The 21992-nt window shown below is 41.1% G+C and overlaps 1 protein-coding gene across 1 annotated transcript in view; it reads left to right on the top strand.

Moving 5' to 3' along the window:
* Positions 1-21992, top strand: part of epg5 (ectopic P-granules autophagy protein 5 homolog (C. elegans)) — an 85656-nt gene that overhangs the window by 32221 nt on the left and 31443 nt on the right. The window contains exons 13-26 of the mRNA XM_063017964.1: positions 154-308; positions 1851-1991; positions 4094-4255; positions 4945-5067; positions 8315-8580; positions 8673-8813; positions 11869-12013; positions 13304-13501; positions 16322-16432; positions 17759-17881; positions 18111-18277; positions 19011-19244; positions 19402-19525; positions 20432-20579. Of these exons, the coding sequence (XP_062874034.1) occupies positions 154-308; positions 1851-1991; positions 4094-4255; positions 4945-5067; positions 8315-8580; positions 8673-8813; positions 11869-12013; positions 13304-13501; positions 16322-16432; positions 17759-17881; positions 18111-18277; positions 19011-19244; positions 19402-19525; positions 20432-20579 (2238 nt within the window). The remainder of the gene's footprint in view (positions 1-153; positions 309-1850; positions 1992-4093; positions 4256-4944; positions 5068-8314; positions 8581-8672; positions 8814-11868; positions 12014-13303; positions 13502-16321; positions 16433-17758; positions 17882-18110; positions 18278-19010; positions 19245-19401; positions 19526-20431; positions 20580-21992) is intronic.

Genomic DNA, 21992 nt, shown 5'->3' with positions numbered 1-21992 from the left:
GTGAATGTAGAAACAAGGAGGTGGATTTATTGTTATGGCTGATCTGTGTATAGCTGAAATAAAAAAATATATAGTACATACATTTAAACCGGTCTGTTTATGAGTACTATAGATGTTTTGGGTGTGTGTGTGTGTGTCTGTCTGTCTTTACAGAACCAAGTCATCAGGAGAAGTTTGAGGTCTGGCTGTCAGAGATAAATAGTTCAGATGGAATTTGCTTGCTGACAACATTTGCCCACATGGCCCAGCCCAGACGCACTGACGCAGACCCTGTTTTTGTCAGGACTCTTGTGCTGGAAATTTACAAGGTGATTTCACTCTTCAGCTTAGTAACTTCTGAAATGTGAGGGCTTTACGTACATTGGTGGAAAAAGTAATTGTGCCCCTTTTCTCTGTTATTGCATATTTTTCACAGTGGAAAAAAGATTGGTGTTTTTTTATTTAAAAAGTATTAAACAAAACATTATATTATGCAGGAAATTCAAGCACAACATGTAACCAACACAATTTTATTGGTAAGCTAGTTTTGCAAATGAATGTCTTCATTTTAGCGAACCAGTCATGTAAAATCTGTAGTATTTTACTCATAGCTTTTTTTTTTCTTTTATTATTTACACCTGAATAAAAACCAACTTGTGTTCCTCATAAAAAATATAGATGTATATAGGATAGTAAGATTTTTAGTTTGTACTAGGTGGTCTGAAATTAAACATTAAAAATTATGTTTCATTAGCTAAATTGACTTAAGAAGCTAAGTGGCAATTAAAAGTAACATGCCTGAGAGATCAATTTGTTCCTTAAATAACTGAAATTGTCTTTTACAGAATGAGTTGTGTTCTTGTGTCTTATTTGTGTAATATCGTGTTTAGTTTAATGATCTGAAATAATTAACTGTGACAAATGTACAGTAGCAGGTGCACTTTCTACAACCCCAAATCAGAATAAGTTGAGGCAGCATGGAAAGGATATTTCACCACAAACTATGTTTCTCAAAAAAAATTTAATGATACTACATAATCTCATTAAATGATTAAAGGAATTTGAATTTTTCAGTGCATAAAGGGCAGGGGCAACCTGTGATCTTTGATAAACCATCATTCATCAATAGCTAAAATAACCACATGGGCAAAGAATTAGTTTGGCAAATCTTTGTCAGGCACTACAATACAGAGTTACATGCACAAACGCCACCTAAAACTGCAAAAAGAAGCCTTATGTTAACCCTGTCCAGAAGTGGCTTTTAATTCTCTGGGCTCTGAGGCATCTGGGATGGATCATCACACAATGGAAATATGTATGTGGTCAAACCAATTTCAGATCTTTTTTGGAAGAAATGGACACCATGTGCTCCAAACCAAAGATGAAACGGGCTATTCAGACTGATCAGCAACAAGTCCAAAAGCCAGGGTACATTACATATAAAATAAAGTTGACCAGACAAAACATGAAGTATCTTGGTTCATACTTTCTGCAATTAAATACATTCAAAGTAAATTTAAGTAACACTGGGTTTTTTGCATTTTATATATTGTCCCAACTTTTTTCGTTTTGTGGTTGTAAGGTGTCTGTTCTAAAATATTATTTATTTATCATTTTTATGCTAGCAGCTAGCAGGATTTTTGGGTGGTCCTTACTAAATAAGGTTGCCACTGTAATGTAGTTATTAGTAATACTATCATCTTTTGGTGTTTCTGACATGGAATGACAACTTGTAAATTAAGTAATTGTTGCTAAGTTTCCCTTACATACAAATAATACATAAATGAATTATTTTTCTATGACTGCTCACCTACCATGATTTTTTCTTGTATTGAACAGGCTTTACAATAATACTGATCCACTTTTCTTAGGTGTCTTACGTTACTGTGGCTACACGAGAGACGTTCTCTAAAGTGGGGAGAGAGTTACTAGCTGCCATAGCCACGGCCCATCCATGCATGATTTCTGTCCTGCTGGAGAGGCTTAGAGAGACCATCGACAAAGTGGGCATGGTAATTCCACCTTAAAATCTTACTGGAATAAAACTTGATTTTATCATTTGTTTTAGCTGTAGGGTAACATTTCTAATTTTGTTTTTGCACTTAACATCACTCCTCTGAGTCCAGCACTCTGACCCCAGCTTTCAAGCAAGCTGGCATATGTGGAAAATAATTTAATTGTACTGTACACATTTTTATGTATGTATGACAAATAAAAGCAGGCCATCTATGTTCCATTTGCTAGTGGTTGGTCCAGGCTAAAGCTTATTACTAGTTGCTTGGCTTCAAAGTAGGGTTGCAAGATCTCAGCTATAGCTATACTGGCATAAAGGTGTACGTATATACACCGATCAGCCATAAAATTAGAACCACCTCCTTGTTTTTACACTCACTGTCCATTTTATCAGCTCCACTTACCATATATAAGCACTGTAAAGTTCTACAATTACTGACTGTAGTCCATCTGTTTCTCTGCATGCTTTGTTAGCCCCCTTTCATGCTGTTCTTCAATGGTCAGGACTCTTCCAGGACAACCACAGAGCAGGTATTATTTAGATGGTGGGTCCTTCTCAGCACTACAGTGACACTGACATGCTGGAGGTGTGTTAGTGTGTGCTGTGGTGGTATAAGTGAGTGGATAAGACACAGCAGCGCTGATGGAGTTTTTAAACACATCAATGTCACTGCTGGACTGAGAATAGTCCACCAACCAAAAACATCCAGCCAATAGCGCCCCGTGGGCAGCATCCTGTGACCACTGATGAAGGTCTAGAAGATGACCAACTCAAACAGCAGCAACAGATGAGCGATCGTCTCTGACTTTACATCTACAAGGTGGACCAACTAGGTAGTAGTGTCTAATAGAGTGGACAGTGAGTGGACACAGTATTTAAAAACTCCAGCAGTGCTGCTGTGTCAGATCCACTCATACCAGCACAACACACACTAACACACAACCAACATGTCATTGTCACTGCAGTGCTGAGAATGATCCACCACCTAAATAATACCTGCTCTGTGGTGGTCCTGTGGGGGTCCTGACCATTGAAAAAGAGAGTGAAAGCAAGCTAATAAAAAGCATGCAGAGAAACAGATGGACTACAGTCAGTAATTGTAGAACTAAAGTGCTCCTTTATGGGAAGTGGATAGTGAGTGTTGAAACAAGGAGGTGTTTTTAATGGTATGGCTGATCAGTGTATAGGTGTCTTGTGTGCGTAACATTTTCATTTTAACCCCTTTATAATGTATCATGACATGTTTTAAAGCTATGCATCTACACATCAGTGGGGTGTTTAGTTATAAACCGAACAACTAGGCTGAAACCTGAGATTTTGCAACCCAGTTTCTGTTTAACTGATGTACTGTCTCTCTTCACATGCAGATTTTTTAATTTGGGTTTATTGATCTGTAACATACTTGGTTACCAGAAAAAATGCAATTAGCGTTGTTAATTAGTTACTTTGCAACTTTTGCCAACCAGATAGTACTGTATGATGTTGTATAGCATTGACTGTGTGTTTTGGTAGTATGTAGTTTGGGAATAGTAATTTAAGAGAACTGCTTTGCTTAACTAGGGACCACAATGGAAATAATAGGGCCACAATAGGGACCACAATGGAAATAAGTCTACGGATTTTTTGTGTTATCCCTGACTGTTTCAGTTTCTTATAAGAGGCATTGCATCTATTTAGAAAATGTGAAATGGTTCAATAAAATCAATCAATCAATCAACTACTGTTACTGGTTGATAATGAACACTCCTGAAATATTTTTTCATATGTCTTTTTTTACATTTTGTCCCAAGCCATAAGTTATTTCGACTCCATCCTGACTGGGAACAAACAGTTTGACACTTGGAAAGAATTGAAAGTCACACTGTGCTTGTCAGCTTTTCCAGATTTTAACTGCTCTTATTAAAAATTAATGGATTGTGCCGGTGTGAAAGCATGATATAAAGGTCAAATGCAAAATTAAACCAGTAGCATATGTTTTTTCACTGACTGTTATATAGAAGCAATTTTTATGATAGTACTTTAAAACACTAGAAGTATAGATAAATAAATTAGTAAGAAATGAAATTGCTAACCCTCATATGAACTCTCCAATGTCTGCAGGTGTCATTATACTTGTTTAAGGAGCTTCCCCTGCACATGTGGAGCCCCAGTTCAGAAGAAGTTGGAGTTATTCGAAGTTGGTTGCTGGATCACAGCTTGACTACAGTTGAGAATAAACTGTCCTGTATTATCTTGGAAGGGCTGAACTGGGGATTCCTGTCTGTAAGCACAAACTGACTTTATTAAAAAAAATTCTGGTCTTTTTCTAGGATAGAAAGATTAGTACTAATTGTTAGTGCTAACTGGTAGATCAGTTTTAAATGTGTCAACTTGGAGCAGCAAGATAAATCTAAGCAAAATTTACAAAATATATGTACACCGATTAGCCATAACATTAAAACCACCTCCTTGTTTCTACACTCACTGTCCATTTTTTCAGCACCACTTACCATATAGAAGCACTTTGGAGTTCTACAATTACTGACTGTAGTCCATCTGTTTCTCTGCATGCTTTGTTACCCCCCTTTCATGCTGTTCTTCTTATATGGTAACCACTTACCATATAGAAGCACACAACACACTAACACACCACCACCACGTCAGTGTCACTGAGAATGTGCTGAGAATGATCCACCACCCAAATAATACCTACCCTGTGGTGGTCCCGGGAGAGCCCTGACCATTAAAGAACAGCATGAAAGAGGGCTAACAAAGCTGATACAATGGGCAATGTGTGTAGAAACAAGGAGGTGTTTTAATGTTAAAAAAACACAATTTTGTTAAGTATATCAGCTGTTGATGTCTGTAGTATAGCAATATTTGTAAATGCATGCACATGTATTAACTAATTATTAACTAAGTTTTGCTAATTAGTCTAAATACACATTGTTTTTGTTTTGTCTTTTAACTAGAGTGGCTGTCTTGCCCTGCAAGCTGAATTACACAATGAAATCGCACTGCTGGTGGTAGAGGCCTATCAGAAGTACCTTACAGACAAACCATATGCCGGCATCATCTCAGAGGGCATCAAACAGGTACAATTGATGTAAATAGAAAACAGAGAAACGAAGGTTAGGAAATGGAAATAAAACTGACTTACAGTTATGGTCAACATTGTTGGCACCCCTGAATATTATTATTATTAGAATATTAGAAAGTACACCATATATAATATCTCCTTCTTGGATTTAGAAACTTTTATAAATTTTTCACAAGCACAGGACACAAAAATAAAAAACTCTACAAAGGCTTGTTTAAAATGTAGCAAAGAAACTACATCCAGAACATCCAAAGAACAGGCAGAGCTGGAGACATCTGGGCTAAAGGTTTTAACCCATACAATACATAACAAATTGGAAAAAACAGGGCTTTATAAGTGAAGGCCAAAGAGGATCCCACTGCTTAAAGAAAGACTTAAAAATGACTGAACTTTGCTAACTTTTGCTACTTACATAGACAAACCACAATTTTTTGCAGACAAAGCATACCAGTGTTATGTTTATAGATGACAAAATGAAGCTTATAAAGAACATTGCACCTTACCCACAGTGAAACAATGTGGAAGATCCATAATGTTGTGGGGCTGCTTTTGCTGCCTCTAGCAATTGAGGCCTTGAACATGAATGAAAGGTTTCCCCAGTGTAAGAACTAGGTTTGAGTTGAACAACATACATTTACATTTACATTTTCTGCATTTAGCAGACGCTCTTATCCAGAGCGACTTACAGAAGTGCTTCCATAGTAAACATTTCATTTCTCAAGTTTTAGTAAACATCAGTTGAAGAACACAATCTGCTGAAACCTGTTAGAACCCCCAATTTTTTTTTTTTTTGGAAATGGAAAAAAAATGTTAGTAAGTAAGTACAAGTCAGCTTAAGTGCTTAGTAAAAAGGTGGGTTTTTAATCGTTTTTTAAAGACAGCAAGAGACTCAGATGTTCAGACAGACAGAGGAAGTTCATTCCACCACTTGGGTGCTAGAACAGAGAAGAGCCTTGATGCTTGTCTTCCTTTAGTCCTGGGTCCTGGGTGAAGGCTCAAGTCGAGCGAGACTAGTGGCTCGGAGGTTGCGTGGTACAGAGCGGGGTTTGATTAGACCGCGAAGGTAGCTTGGGGCTGGTCCATTTTTGGCTTTGTAGGCGAGCATCAGTGTTTTAAACTGAATGCGTGCAGCTACAGGAAGCCACTGAAGAGAACGCAGCAGTTGGGTGATGTGGCAGTGTTTGGGCTGGTTAAAAACCAGACGGGCAGCTGCATTTTGAATGAGCTGCAAGGGTTTAATAGTGGACATGGGAGCTCCTGCCAGGAGGGAGTTGCAGTAGTCCAACCGTGAGATTACAAGTGATTGGACCAGAATCTGGGTAGCTTCCCTGGAGAGAAATGGTCGAATCCTCCTGATGTTGTAGAGGAGGAACCGGCACGATCTTGTCATGTTGGCTATATAAGGAGAGAAGGTCAGCTGGTTATCCAGGACAACACCAAGGCTTCTTACCTTATCAGGTGGTCATCAAGAGAAAATGACTAGGTCCTGGGTTGGAGACTGATCTCCGGGAATGAGCAACATCTCTGTCTTGCTGGGATTGAGTTTTAGATGATGAGCTAACATCCATTGTGAGATATCTCACAGACATGCTGAGATGCGAGCTGAGACCTGTGTGTCTGAAGGAGGAAATGACAGAATGAGCTGAGTGTCATCTGCATAGGAGTGGTAGGAGAAGCCATGTGAGGCTATGACCTTACCCAGAGAGCGGGTATAGATAGAGAAAAGAAGTGGTCCAAGTACAGAACCCTGAGGAACACCGGTTGAGAGAGTGCATGGGTGAGATATGGATCCCCTCCATGACACTTGGTAGGAGCGCCCTTCGAGGTAGGAGGCCATCCATTGCCATGCCGAACCAGTTACTCCAAGGTTGGAGAGAGTGGACAAGAGAATGCTGTGATTCACTGTGTCGAAGGCTGCAGAGAGGTCAAGAAGAATAAGGACCGATGACAGTTTGGCTGCTTTGGCTGCATGAAGCTTCTCAGTAACAGCTACAAGTGCTGTTTCCGTAGAATGCGCTGCCTTGAAGCCAGACTGGTACGGATCGTGGAGGTCATTCTGAGTAAGAAAGGCAGATAGTTGGTTATAGACAGAACGTTCAAGAATTTTCGATAGAAAAGAGAGGAGTGAGACAGGTCTGTAGTTGTTAATGTCTGTAGTGTCTAGTGTAGGTTTCTTAAGAAGGGGAATGACCTGAGCCTTCTTAAAAGCAGTAGGGACAACACCTGATGTCAGGGAGTTGTTGATGATGGGTGTGATGAAGGGGATTAGGTCCTGTGAGATGTCTTTCAGGATGGTGGATGGTATAGGTTCGAGTGTGCATGTAGTGGGATTGCTGGATGAGAGGAGCTGTGCAACCTCATCCATGGTGAGTGGGGTGAAGCTGGTGAGTGTGTTGGTGGGTTGAGGGTATAACATAAGTCCGATGGCAGAATAATGACAAATCCAAAGCACAAATCCAACAGACAGAAAATGGTTTAAAAAGAAAAAATGTTCTTATAACTTTTTATTAAATGTATTTGGACATGGCCGCTCAGGTGGCGCAGCGGTAAAAACTGGAACCAGAGCTGGGATTTCGAATACAGCGTATCGAATCTCGGCTCTGCCTACCGGCTGAGGCTGAGCAGCCACATGAACAACGATTGGCCTGTTGTTCAGATATGGGCGGGACTAAGCCAGATGGGGTTTCTCTTCCATGACTGGTGCAATTACGACCTCTGCTGGCTGATTGATGGCGCCTGAACAGAGATGAGAAAAGAGTGCTCTCAGGGTGTGTCCTCTCCATACACAACGCTGAGCTGCACTGCATTCGTCAAAAGTGCAGGTGATAAAATGCATACGGCATGCTGCCCACATGTCGGAGGGGGCATGGGTTAGCTTCGTTCTCCTCAATCAGAGCAGGGATCGGCATTGGTGGAGAGGAAGCATGACGCAATTGGGCAATTGGACACGCTAAAAAGGGAGACAAAGGGAAGAAAATGCATTTAAAAAATGTATTTGGACATGCTATTAAAATGTTCTAATGATACAAAATCGGTGTATATCCGCTTACAGGTATTTCTGAAAATATTGGCTTTTCTATACCATACAGTCTAGGGTGACAGTAATGTTGACCGCAATTTTATGTAAAGTGTGGTCACGTATTCTGAAGCCTTAGCAGTTATTGTGGTCAATATTTTCAAATTTCTTCTATTATATATAATATATATATTTATTATACAGTCTTTTTGATCTTATTTTTTAGATGTCCTATCTAGCTAATATTATGAGGCTTGGCCAGACTCCAGAGGCATCCTTCAACCAGTGGGCGTGGGACCTCGTGCTCCGACTGAAGCTCCATGCCCATGAGAGGAATCCCCAGTATACCTGGTGCCCATTACCTTCTCACTGTGTACCCAATGTGCCAGAGGTCACAGACTCACCCATCATGCATCCAGTGCTCAAAGCTCTCAAGGCGGGCGTTCCCATTGGCTGTTTCCTGGCTCTGGACAGGAGTACCATCGGGCACAGGTTTTAAAATCAGCTCAGTTACAAACATTTTAATGTCCATTATACTTTTTATTATAATTTTAACTACTGGGTTACTGTCTCTTTTAATTTAGATTGGAGAAATTTTGCAGTGATGGCATTCCGCTGCTAAAAATCTTGGTTGAAACTCGCCACCTCAAAGCTGTTGTTCATGTGCTGGAAAATATTCTACCCATGGCTTACCACTGCCACTTCTATCTCCTAAAAAATGAACAGTAAGTATTTGTTTAACAGTTAGAATCTAGGTTTAAAACACCTGACCCTACATTCAGACCGGCAGTGATTTTTACCTTTTGTCTTCTGAATTGCTGATCACTTATTGCCCTGTATCCACACTGGAAGCATCTTGTCATCTGTTGCCATTTAGTTGCCATGGTTTAACTTATGCCAAGCAATAAAAAAAAGCAAATGCCATGGCAGGACAACTTACTTTACTAACCAGTATCTACAGAACATATACAACCCCAAATCAGAAAAAGTTGGGACAGCATGAAAAATGCAAATAATAAAAAAATTTAAGTGTCTTACATTTACTTTGACTTTTATTGCATTGCAGACAGGACAAACCTGAGATATTTCATGTTTTGTCTGCTCAACTTCATTTCATTAATTCATAAACATCTATCCCTGCATTTCAAGCCTGCAACACATTCCAAAAAAGTTGGGACAGTAAAGCATTCACCACTTTGTAATGTTGCCATTCCTTTTCACCACACATAAAAGACGTTTTGGCACCGAGGATACCAAGCGATTTAGTGTTTCAGCTTTTATTTTGTCCCATTCTTCCTGCAAACACGTCTTAATATGTGCAACAGTACAGGGTCGTCAGTTGTCACATTTTTCGTTTCAAAATTCTCCACACATTCTCAATTGGGTACTGCAGGCAGGCCAGTGCAGTACCAGTACACTCTTCTTCAGTAGCCATGCCTTTGTAACGTGTGCAGCATGTGGTTTTGCATCATCTTGTTGAAAAATGCATGGACGTCCCTAGAAAAGTTGACGTCTTGAAGGCAGCATATGTTTCTCTAAGATCTCAGTGTACTTTTCTGCATTAATGCTGCCATTACAGAAGTGTAAATGACCATTGCCAAGGGCACTGACACAGCCCCATACCATGACAGACCCAGGCTTTTGGACTTGTAGCTGATAACAAGTCTGGATTGTCCTTTTCGTCTTTGTTTTTACACATTTCAATAATTTTCCCACGCATTTGTTGACAAACTGTTCAAACTGTCTGCAATGAAATAAAAGTCAAAGGAAATGTAAGGAACACTGCATTTTTATTTTATTTGCATTTTCCATACTGTCCCAACTTTTTCTGATTTGGGGTTGTAAATACACCTATTTTTTTTTTTACAATAAATCCCTATAATTGTGTGCAACTACAATCTGGATGTTCTCCATAGTATGCCTGGAGGTCCAATTGTGTTGCTACAACCAGTTACTGACAAAGTCTGGTAAGAAAATGTTTTACTCATTATTGAAAAACTAGCAGCACAGTAGCCACATTTAATCCAAATGCGACTAATAGTTCAATTGGAATAGAATATACACTGATCAGCTATAACATTAAAACCACCTCCTTGTTTCTACACTCACTGTCCATTTTATCAACTCCACTTACCATATTAAAGCACTTTGTAGTTCTACAATTACTGACTGTAGTCCATCTGTTTCTCTACATACTTTTTTTTAGCCTGCTTTCACTCTTTAATGGTCAGGACCCCCCAGGACTACCACAGAGTAGGTATTATTTAGGTGGTGGATCATTCTCAGCACTGCAGTGACACTGATGTGGTGGTGTGTTAGTGTGTGTTGTGCTGGTATGAGTGCATCAGACACAGCACCGCTGCTGGAGTTTTTAAATACCATGTCCACTCACTGTCCACTCTATTAGACACTCCTACCCAGTTGGTCCACCTTGTAGATTGCTGCTGTTTGAGTTGGTCATTTTATAGACCTTCATCAGTGATCACAGGACGCTGCCCATGGGGCGCTGTTGGCTGGATATGTTTTTGGTTGGTGGACTATTCTCAGTCCAGCAGTGACAGTGAGGTGTTTAAAAACTCCATCAGCGCTGCTGTGTCTGATACACTCATACCAGCACAACACACACTAACACACCAGCACCATGTCAGTGTCACTGCAGTGCTGAGAATGATCCACCACCCCAATAATACCTACTCTGTAGTGGTCTGTAGAGTCCTGACCATTGAAGAACAGAGTAAAATTAGGTTTAAAAAGTATGTAGAGAAACAGATGGACTACAGTCAGTAATTGTAGAACTACAAAGTGCTTCTATATGGTAAGTGGAGCTGATAAAATGGACAGTGAGTGTAGAAACAAGGAGGTGGTTTTTTAATGTTTTTTTTTTTTTTTTTACCCCTTTTCTCCCCTTTTAGCGCATCCAATTGTTCAATTAGCATCATGCTTTCTCTCTGTCTATGCCGAACCCTGCCCTGACGGAGGTGATTGAAGCTAACCCGTATCCCCTCCGTAACACGACCAGCAGCCAGATGCATCTTTGCCACCCACACATTGATGAGTTTGGCGCCACCTAGCGTTGCATGCGGAGAGACACACCCTAAGGGCACCCTCTCCCATCCCTGTGCAAGCGCCTCCAATCAGCCGGCAGAGAACGTAATCGCATTCTGACAGAGAGAGACCCACATCCGGTTCTTTGTCCCTCATGAGCAACCGGCCAATCGTTGCTCATATAGCCACTCAGCTTCAAACCGGCAAAGCAAAGCTGGATTCGATACCAGGTATCTGAATCCAGCCCTGGTTGCAGCGCGTCTCTTTTACCGCTGCGCCACCTGAGCGGCACAAGGAGGTGGTTTTAATGTTATGGCTTATCAGTGTATCTATGTTTACGCCTCAATCAGAATAGGTATCCTTAAAATAATCCGTTATTTATATAAAATAATGTAAACACCTCATGTAAACACCTGTATCCAATTACATTCCCAATTGGAAAGTTTAAGTTTGTTCTGCGTATGTGCATTTGCGTCATAGCTAAAGTTAATACATTTAAACATGATGGGGGCGAAAAACTGGTCTGGAGAAGAGATTAAGTTTATGCGGCGTACTTTAAAATACAGTATATAATAGTTAACAGTGACTGTACTCATGGGATGCTTGTTGTCATGGTAACATGTATATTAAGTGGTACTCTACACATGCGCATCATTTAGGAGTGGATTACTTGTTTGTGTTAATAAGCATATTTCATTTATTGTGTTTATCTGATTGATCTTTTGTGTCTTTTAGGTTCCTGAACTGTCTCCACCTTTTCTTTAAATTAGACAGTGGGGCACCTCAGGGAGTAACCCAACAGGTCACTCACAAGGTGACCCAGCATCTTATTGGCACCTCGAGTTGTGAGAACATCAAGCTTCTCAACAGCATGATCCAGGTAGAGCTTCATATGTTGTTGGCCTTTTTTTCTTATGATAATGAGAATAGCCCACCAACCAAAAATAACCAGCCAACAGCGCCCTGTGGGCAGCGTCCTGTGACCACTGATGAAGGTCTAGAAGATGACCAACGCAAACAGCACCAATAGATGAGCGATAGTCTCTGACTACATCTACAAGGTGGACCAAGTAGGTAGGAGTGTCTAATAGAGTGGACAGTGAGTGGACACGGTATTTAAAAGCTCCAGCAGCGCTTCTGTGCCTGATCCACTCATACCAACACAACACACACTAACACACCACCACCATGTCATAGGCACTGCAGTGCTGAGAATGATCCATCACCTAAATAATACCTGCTCTGTGGTGGCTCCTGTTCTGTGCCTACTGAAGACATCTCCCACCTTCCAGTGCCTGCTGGGGACATTGCCTCATTTCTAATGCCCACTGGTGACTTTTCACGCTTATTGACCCTCCTGTCCTGTTTGCTGAACTGGCAGCATACAAAGGGTTCGCTGTCTTTTGTAGCATCTGTCTCTAATAAATTTAAATGGGGTGTCACCACATTGCCACTGGCTTTCTACTGGCTGTCACTATGCCGCCGCCCAGATTTTATGCATTGTCGCACTCCCACAGTACTCCAGCACTGTTGTTGGTCCCAGCCACTCCTAAAGCCCTGTCATGGGTCCCAGCAGGTCCTGCTTTTCTCTCATCAGTCCCAGTTGCTCTTCTAGCCCTATTGCCAGTCTCCGCTGACTCTTCAACTCTGTTGCTGGTTCCAACCAGCCCTCCAGCACTGTCTCTGTTCCCAGATGGCCCTACAGGCCTTTTTTCCTGCCCCAGGCACCCTCCAGCCCTGTTGCTAGTCCCAGGCGGCTTTCTAGACCTGTTGCCAGTCTTAGCCAGCTCTCTAGCTCTGTTGGTGATTCCAGTCGGCTTTTCAGATGAGTTGCCAGTTACAGTTTTCCAGATAAGTTGTAGACCCTGTCTGGCTCATGTCTGTCTGGCCAGATATGAATCTTCAGATGTGTCCCTAGCTAGATTTGCAGGTTCCAGCCAGCTCTCCAGACATGTCACCAGCTCCAGATGATCCTCTAGTGTTGTCGTTGACTCCAGTTGGTCAGTCTGACCTGTCCCCTGGTCTCCTGCTAAACCAGCCTCTAACCACCCCAAGCAGCAGAGAATTTGTCCCCCATGGCCTCCCGACTTTTCCCTAATGTTAGCTTGCTTCTGGAGCTAAAGGATTGGGGAGAGAAGTGCTGTAAAGAACGTTTTTTGTCATTTTCCAGGCTCACATATTGGAGAGCTCAAGGCCGGGCTGTGTGGGAGCTGTGGCTGTGCTAGAATTCTGGTTGCAGGTTTTGACTGAGCAAAACCTCTGGCACAGAGATAGAACCATTTTGTTTCTGTTAGACCATCTGTGCCGCGCCGCTTTTCTTCACCAGCAGGAGGAATGTCTTCATAAACTTCTCTACCAACAGCATAAGGTGACACATACAATTTACAACATATGTAATTTGTCATAAATGTTTAAAAATTACAACACTGAGCTTATGGTAAGGTAATTTAACTGTTGTTATAAAAAAATGTAAATGCGGTAGTGAGGGGGAACACAAACTCGCCACCAAATTGATTCTGAACCCAGTTGCAGTGCCTGACTCATTCAGTGAATCAAACCAAAAACAAAACACTATCTAAAGCTACGAGGTAGAGCACAAGGTGGAACTGTGATCAGGACCCAGAGGAAATTGTCATGGCCCACTATGCCCTCAGAGAGGGCCCAAAATATTCAAAAATATTTAATATTTCTAAATTGAGCAGTTCTAATACAAATCTACAGTGCCTTGCAAAAGTATTCGGCCCCCTTGAACTTTTCAACCTTTTGCCACATTTCAGGCTTCAAACATAACGATATGAAATTATAATTTTTTGTGAAGAATCAACAACAAGTGGGACACAATCGTGAAGTGGAACGAAATGTATTGGATATTTTAAACTTTTTTTAGAAATAAAAAACTAAAAAGTGGGGCGTGCAATATTATTCGGCCCCTTTACTTTCAGTGCAGCAAACTCACTCCAGAAGTTCAGTGAGGATCTCTGAATGATCCAATGTTGACCTTAATGACTGATGGTGATAAATAGAATCCACCTGTGTGTAATCAAGTCTCCGTATAAATGCACCTGCTCTGTGATAGTCTCAGAGTTCTGTTTAAAGCGCAGAGAGCATCATGAAGACCAAGGAACACACCAGGCAGGTCCGAGATACTGTTGTGGAGAAGTTTAAAGCCGGATTTGGATACAAAAAGATTTCCCAAGCTTTAAACATCTCAAGGAGCACTGTGCAAGTGATCATATTGAAATGGAAGGAGTATCAGACCACTGCAAATCTATCAAGACCCGGCCGTCCCTCTAAACTTTCAGCTCAAACAAGGAGAAGACTGATCAGAGATGCAGCCAAGAGGCCCATGATCACTCTGAATGAACTGCAGAGATCTACAGCTGAGGTGGGAGACTCTGTCCATAGGACACAATCAGTCGTACACTGCACAAATCTGGCCTTTATGGAAGAGTGGCAAGAAGAAAGCCATTTCTCAAAGATATCCATAAAAAGTCACCTGGGAGACACACCAAACATGTGGAAGAAGGTGCTCTGGTCAGATGAAACCAAAATCGAACTTTTTGGCCACAATGCAAAACGTTATGTTTGGCGTAAAAGCAACACAGCTCATCACCCTGAACACACCATCCCCACTGTCAAACATGGTGGTGGCAGCATCATGGTTTGGGCCTGCTTTTCTTCAGCAGGGACAGGGAAGATGGTTAAAATTGATGGGAAGATGGATGGAGCCAAATACAGGACCATTCTGGAAGAAAACCTGTTGCAGTCTGCAAAAGACCTGAGACTGGGACGGAGATTTATCTTCCAACAAGACAATGAACCAAAACATAAAGCAAAATCTACAACGGAATGGTTCACAAATAAACGTATCCAGGTGTTAGAATGGCCAAGTCAAAGTCCAGACCTGAATCCCATCGAGAATCTGTGGAAAGAGCTGAAAACTGCTGTTCACAAACGCTCTCCATCCAACCTCACTGAGCTCGAGCTGTTTTGCAAGGAAGAATGGGCAAAAATTTCAGTCTCTCGATGTGCAAAACTGATAGAGACATACCCCAAGCGACTTGCAGCTGTAATCGCAGCAAAAGGTGGCGCTACAAAGTATGAACGCAAGGGGGCCGAATAATATTGCACGCCCCACTTTTCAGTTTTTTATTTCTAAAAAAAGTTTAAAATATCCAATAAATTTCGTTCCACTTCACGATTGTGTCCCACTTGTTGTTGATTCTTCACAAAAAATTACAATTTCATATCGTTATGTTTGAAGCCTGAAATGTGGCAAAAGGTTGAAAAGTTCAAGGGGGCCGAATACTTTTGCAAGGCACTGTATATCCTATCCTATCCCAGCTCCAGAATGGTGCAAGGCACACAGAAACACTCTGAACAGGGTGCCAGTCCATCACAGAGCAGACACACAAACACATTCACACCATAACATACACATCAGGCAATTTTAGTATCTACAATTCACCTCAAGTCAGAAACGACTCTTTTCAAACAAATGATTCACTGGAATCGAATCAGGAAGCTGTGCTCTTATCTATGGTAAAGATTCATTCATTTTGCTCACTCTGTTTCATTGTGGTGTCATGCATAAACGACTCCATGGATCAGTTCATTTGTTTTAAAGATTCGGTCAGGGTTCAAGCCCCGAAAAACAGCTGTATAAACCAATCAGAGCTGCAGAATTTTAGTTCCTCTAATCCAAAGCAATATACGCTATTTTTCTTTAGTTACAAGGAGCACAAACACTAATGGAACAACACACGAGTATAGAAATGGTCTCAATTTGACGAAGAGAAACTCAGGTCAGCAGCGGTTTTGATTTTAAGCTGCTGTGTGGTTGATCTGGATCACGGTGCTGCTGTTTACTGTGTGCTTTTGTTTTGCATTGATAGCAAAGCATTATAAAATATTATTTTTTATTATTTTTTAAGTGCTCATTTATTTGAAGTAAAGCGACAGGTGCACACATGTCAAGTTTAAGAAAAACTTTGAGTTTAAGGATACACATTTCTTTACGAAAGGTGTTGAGTTACAAAGATTTCGAGTTTAGGGGACATTAAGTTACAAGGTACCACTGTATATACCTGAGCTTTGATTACTGGTACATTGTTAGTATTTATTGATTATTTTACTTGATTCCACCCTTCTTGTTTGTTAAAATAATACAACAAACATTTCTCCACAGAATGCTTTAGGTTACCATGGGGATAAAGGTCTGTTGTCATCTCTAATGGGATGGATTGTGGCAGGGAACATCACTCCATCCTTTATCGAGGGCAATGCACTGACTGATGAAGTATGTGTTTTATCTTAATAATGAACCTGTTTTTATAAAAGTAATGTAATATTTTACATATATTTTACAAATCTAATGAAAAAAAATTGGACATTCCGTAAAATGAAATACAAATAAGAATATGTAATCTGTGATGCTCTTAACTCTTTATTTAACAGACAAAAGTACAAAGAAAAGACGTGGTAGTCATAGAGTGTGTGTGCTCGACTGACCTGCCTGCAGTCCAAAACATATTGAAAATGTATGGAAATAATTCTAAATACAAAATTTAGTGTGTTGCAGGCATCAAATTTTAACTCTAGTAAGATTTACAAATTACAATGAAGTCGGTCAGGGAAAATATGTGAAATCTTTTTTTTGTACTTCTGTCAGGTTAAGAGAATTAAAAATCAGGTTTTTTTCTGGAAATTGGGTTTTAATATAAAGTGTAGAAATGTAGATTTTAGAATTAAAACTCTGTATGTGACATACACTGATCAGCCATAACATTAAAACCACCTCCCTGTCCATTTTATCAGCTCCACTTACCATATAGGAGCACTTTGTAGTTCTACAATTACTGACTGTAGTCCATCTGTTTCTCTGCATGCTTTATTAGCCCCCTTTCATGCGGTTCTTCAATGGTCAGGACCCCCACAGGACCACCACAGAGCAGGTATTATTTGGGTGGTGGTTCATTTTCAGCACTGCAGTGACACTGACATGGTGGTGGTGTGTTAGTGTGTATATTGCACTATTGGACTATTGGAGTTTTTAAATACCGTGTCCACTCACTGTCCACTCTATTAGGCACTCCTACCCAGTTGGTTCACCTTGTAGATGTAAAGTCAGACATGACCGCTCATCTATTGCTGCTGTTTGAGTTGGTCATCTTCTAGACCTTCATCAGTGGTCACAGGACACTGCCCACGGGGCTCTGTTGGCTGGATATTTTTGGTTGGTGGACTATTCTCAGTCCAGCAGTGACAGTGAGGTGTTTGAAAACTCCATCAGTGCTGCTGTTTCTTATCCACTTATACCAGCACAACACATACTAACACACCACCACCATGTCAGTGTCACTGCAGTGCTGAGAATGATCCCCCACCCAAATAATACCTGCTCTGTAGTGGTACTGGGAGAGTCCTGACCATTGAAGAACAGCATGAAAGGGGGCTTACAAAGCATGCAGAGAAACAGATGGACTACAGTCAGTAATTGTAGAACGACAAAATGCTTCTATATGGTAAGTGGAGCTGGTGGAGGTGGTTGTAATGTTATGGTTGATTGGTGTATGTTCTTAATACTAAACAAATGTTTATTACTAAACATTATACTTGTTATCAGGTATGGTTTGCTTGGCTAATTTTAAACATGGAATCCATTTTTGAAGAAGACTCTCAACTGCGACGCTGTGTTGAGCATGAGCTCCTCTCAAACCCTGTGCTTTCCCCAGATCAGGCTCTCAAGGTGCAGTTTACTTGAGTCTGTTATTTAAATTCAGTTATATTTTCTCACTTTGTAGAAGCCAGGCTCACTTTTTGTTAGAATAGCAAATATATTTATATATTTATTCATACATTTGTATTTATTTGTATTTATTAAAGTGGCTTGACATAAATGCAGTAAACTAGGTTATTCTAAAGTCTTAAACTTTTTTCTCTAATTCTGTGTTGTGTTGTGCATTTTGCTTGAATAGAAGGCTCAGGTGCGCTTAAAACTGCATGTTGTTCCCAGCCTGCAGAGGCTGATGGTCTATCGATGGGCTCAGCAGGCCCTGGCCACACCAGCAGATCACCCACTCATGCCTCTCATTTGGCAGAAATTTCTACACCTCTATCTTCGACAGCCTGGCCCAGAATTTGGGTATGTTTTGGTTTTAATAAAGTATGACTTTTTCATTTATGATCTTGCTAGGTAACTATATGATTAAAATAAAATTATATAGATCTTTACTCTTGCTCAGTCTCCATGTATAGAATAATTAGTGCTATGCTCAGTCTGCATCGAGATGGCCTGCTTATTCCTAAAAGCACCGTGCTGGTCATTTGACTGCTGTGATTACCTATTCTGAACGCTGTGTCTGTTTTGCCCTCTTACAGTGCACCTTTGTGGTCAGTCTGTGTCAAAAGACTGCCAAGCCTCTATACAAGGATGCTGTTACTGACACATCATAGTTTGGTTATAAGCTCATTAACATAGTAACTAAACTAAAAACCATCTCGTTTCCTCCCACAGTCCAAAGATATGCAAATGAGGTGAATTGGAGACACTAAATTGTCCAAGACAGTTTTTGTTATAACCTTGTGAACTGATGAACCTTGTGTAATTAATAACTACCGTTCCTGTGATGAATGTAACCAAACTGTAAAACATGATGTAAAAAAGCCCAATTAACAATAAGCAATTCAGACATCTTTTTAATTTAATGAATTAATTAGCATTTAAAGAATGGTACATGGTTCGCGAGTTGACTGCAGCTGATCTGTAAATACGTCGCTCAAATTTATCCATATTAAGCAGTGACAGTAATCATGTCACTTTTTTCAATAAATATGTGTGTTTTATATACAAATGTTTTTTATCATTCTAATTTTAGACTGGAGGCTAAAGGTTGTATTGGGAAGCGATACTTTCACAGTGCAGCCCACATTGCTCTGCTGAAAGACCTCAGACAGCGGCTGGTGGAGGTGTGTGACTTTCACCATGCGGCCGGTAAAGCCCTGAAAGTTCAGAGCCCAACTAACGACACACACAGTGAGGGAGAGATAACCCCAGGAACCCCTATTACCCAGTACATGACCTCTCCTAAGCTGCACGTTGAACTGGTTAGGTATGTTCAAATACTGTTTACTTTTAAAAAATAGCATATTTTGGCCATGTAAGGCTGTAATTTTGTTTGCTTTTGATGTGTTTACTAGCAGCATGACACATGTCAGTAGTATCATTAAACATCATAAATCTCCTGCTTTTAATAATTTTTGTTTCAGGCTTTTTAGTGCTTTTGTGGTGTGGCTGGATGATGAAAATCTACAAAAACAAGAATTGTACCTGCCCTCATTACCAAAGCATTATGATCCCCATAGACTGGCCAAAATTATGCAGGGTCAGCAGGTAAGAGATTTTTCCTATGTGCCTTATAATACATTTACTGTTGCTGTGGTGGTAATTAATATTAATTGTCTTCTGCATATTGAAAATGTGTATTTCTGCTAATAGTTTCACTTTGTAGTGCCTCAATAACTGAAATTTAGTGCGTTTATAAAATAGAATACCTTTATTTGTCATTTATACAGACGTACAGTACAACGTAATTCTTTCTACGCATACCCCAGCTTGTTTGGAAGCTGGGGTCAGAGCGCAGAGTCTGCCATTGTACGGCGTCCCTGGAGCAGAGAGGGTTATGGGCCTTGCTCAAGGGCCCAACAGTGGCTGCATGGCAGAGCATGGATTCAAACTCTTTTTTTAAATATTTTTGTTTTATGCATTTTCTCCCCTTTTTCTTCTTTTTAGCACGTCCAATTGCCCGATTACGTCATGCTTCCTCTCCACCAATGCCGATCCCTGCTCTGATTGAGGAGAACAAAGCTAACCCATGCCCCCTCCGCCACGTGGGCAGTAGTCGTATGCATCTTATCACCTACACTTTAAGGAGTGCAGTGCAACTCAGCGTTGTGTACGGAGAGACACACCTTGAGAGGTCATAATTGTACCAGTCATGGGAGAGAGACCCCATCTGGCTTAGTCCCGCCCATATCTGAACAACAGGCCAATCGTTGTTCATGTGGCCGCTCAGCCTTAGCTGGCAGGCATAGCTGAGATTCAAGATTCCAGCTCTGGTTCCAGCGTGTGTTATTACTGCTGCGCCACCTGAGCAGCTTGGATTCAAACTCTTAACCTTTCAGTTGATAGCCCAAAGCTCTTCCCACTAGGCAGCGTGATTGTGCTTAGCTTAAAATAATTGTGTTTTGGCATTTGAGCATGCAAAATCTTACATTAGTTTTTTTTTAATACAATTAGGAGCTGTGGATGGAATATCTGGACATTGAGCGAGTCCAGCATGAGCTAAATGAAGTTCTTAATCTGTGGGTGAAGGTAAAAAGTGAGCCATCCTTCTCTCAGGGGAGCAGCAATTCCATCTTCACAGACTTTATCAATCCTCAGGCTGGTTCGTGCTCTTTTTTTGTCCACTATTATTAAATAGGTTTAATAAAGCCTGTATGATGTGTCATCAAAATACTGTCAGTAATGTTGCACTTGTTCTAGGGATATACAGTGTATCACAAAAGTGAGTACACCCCTCACATTTCTGCAAATATTTCATTATATCTTTTCATGGGACAACACTATAGACATGAAACTTGGATATAACTTAGAGTAGTCAGTGTACAGCTTGTATAGCAGTGTAGATTTACTGTCTCCTGAAAATAACTCAACACACAGCCATTAATGTCTAAATGGCTGGCAACATAAGTGAGTACACCCCACAGTGAACATGTCCAAATTGTACCCAAATGTGTCGTTGTCCCTCCCTGGTGTCATGTGTCAAGGTCCCAGGTGTAAATGGGGAGCAGGACTGTTAAATTTGGTGTTTTGGGTACAATTCTCTCATACTGGCCACTGGATATTCAACATGGCACCTCATGGCAAAGAACTCTCTGAGGATGTGAGAAATAGAATTGTTGCTCTCCACAAAGATGGCCTTGGCTATAAGAAGATTGCTAACACCCTGAAACTGAGCTACAGCATGGTGGCCAAGGTCATACAGCGGTTTTCCAGGACAGGTTCCACTCGGAACAGGCTTCGCCAGGGTCGACCAAAGAAGTTGAGTCCACGTGTTCGGCGTCATATCCAGAGGTTGGCTTTAAAAAATAGACACATGAGTGCTGCCAGCATTGCTGCAGAGGTTGAAGACGTGGGAGGTCAGCCTGTCAGTGCTCAGACCATACGCCGCACACTGCATCAACTCGGTCTGCATGGTCGTCATCCCAGAAGGAAGCTGACGCACAAGAAAGCCCGCAAACAGTTTGCTGAAGACAAGCAGTCCAAGAACATGGATTACTGGAAATGGTCTGACGAGACCAAGATAAACTTGTTTGGCTCAGATGGTGTCCAGCATGTGTGCCGGCGCCCTGGTGAGAAGTACCAAGACAACTGTATCTTGCCTACAGTCAAGCATGGTGGTGGTAGCATCATGGTCTTGGGCTGCATGAGTGTTGCTGGCACTGGGGAGCTGCAGTTCATTGAGGGAAACATGAATTCCAACATGTACTGTGACATTCTGAAACAGAGCATGATCCCCTCCCTTCGAAAACTGGCAGTTTTCCAACAGGATAACGACCCCAAACACAACCTCCAAGATGACAACTGCCTTGCTGAGGAAGCTGAAGGTAAAGGTGATGGACTAAACCCAATTGAGCACCTGTGGCGCATCCTCAAGTGGAAGGTGGAGGAGTTCAAGGTGTCTAACATCCACCAGCTCCGTGATGTCATCATGGAGGAGTGGAAGAGGATTCCAGTAGCAACCTGTGCAGCTCTGGTGAATTCCATGCCCAGGAGGGTTAAGGCAGTGCTGGATAAT

The sequence above is a fragment of the Trichomycterus rosablanca genome, chromosome 21 (genome assembly GCF_030014385.1).
Source record: "Trichomycterus rosablanca isolate fTriRos1 chromosome 21, fTriRos1.hap1, whole genome shotgun sequence".
Classification (NCBI taxonomy): Eukaryota; Metazoa; Chordata; class Actinopteri; order Siluriformes; family Trichomycteridae; genus Trichomycterus; species Trichomycterus rosablanca.
The sequence above is the reverse complement of the archived record's forward strand: the minus strand, read 5'-3'. Positions and strand labels throughout refer to the sequence as shown.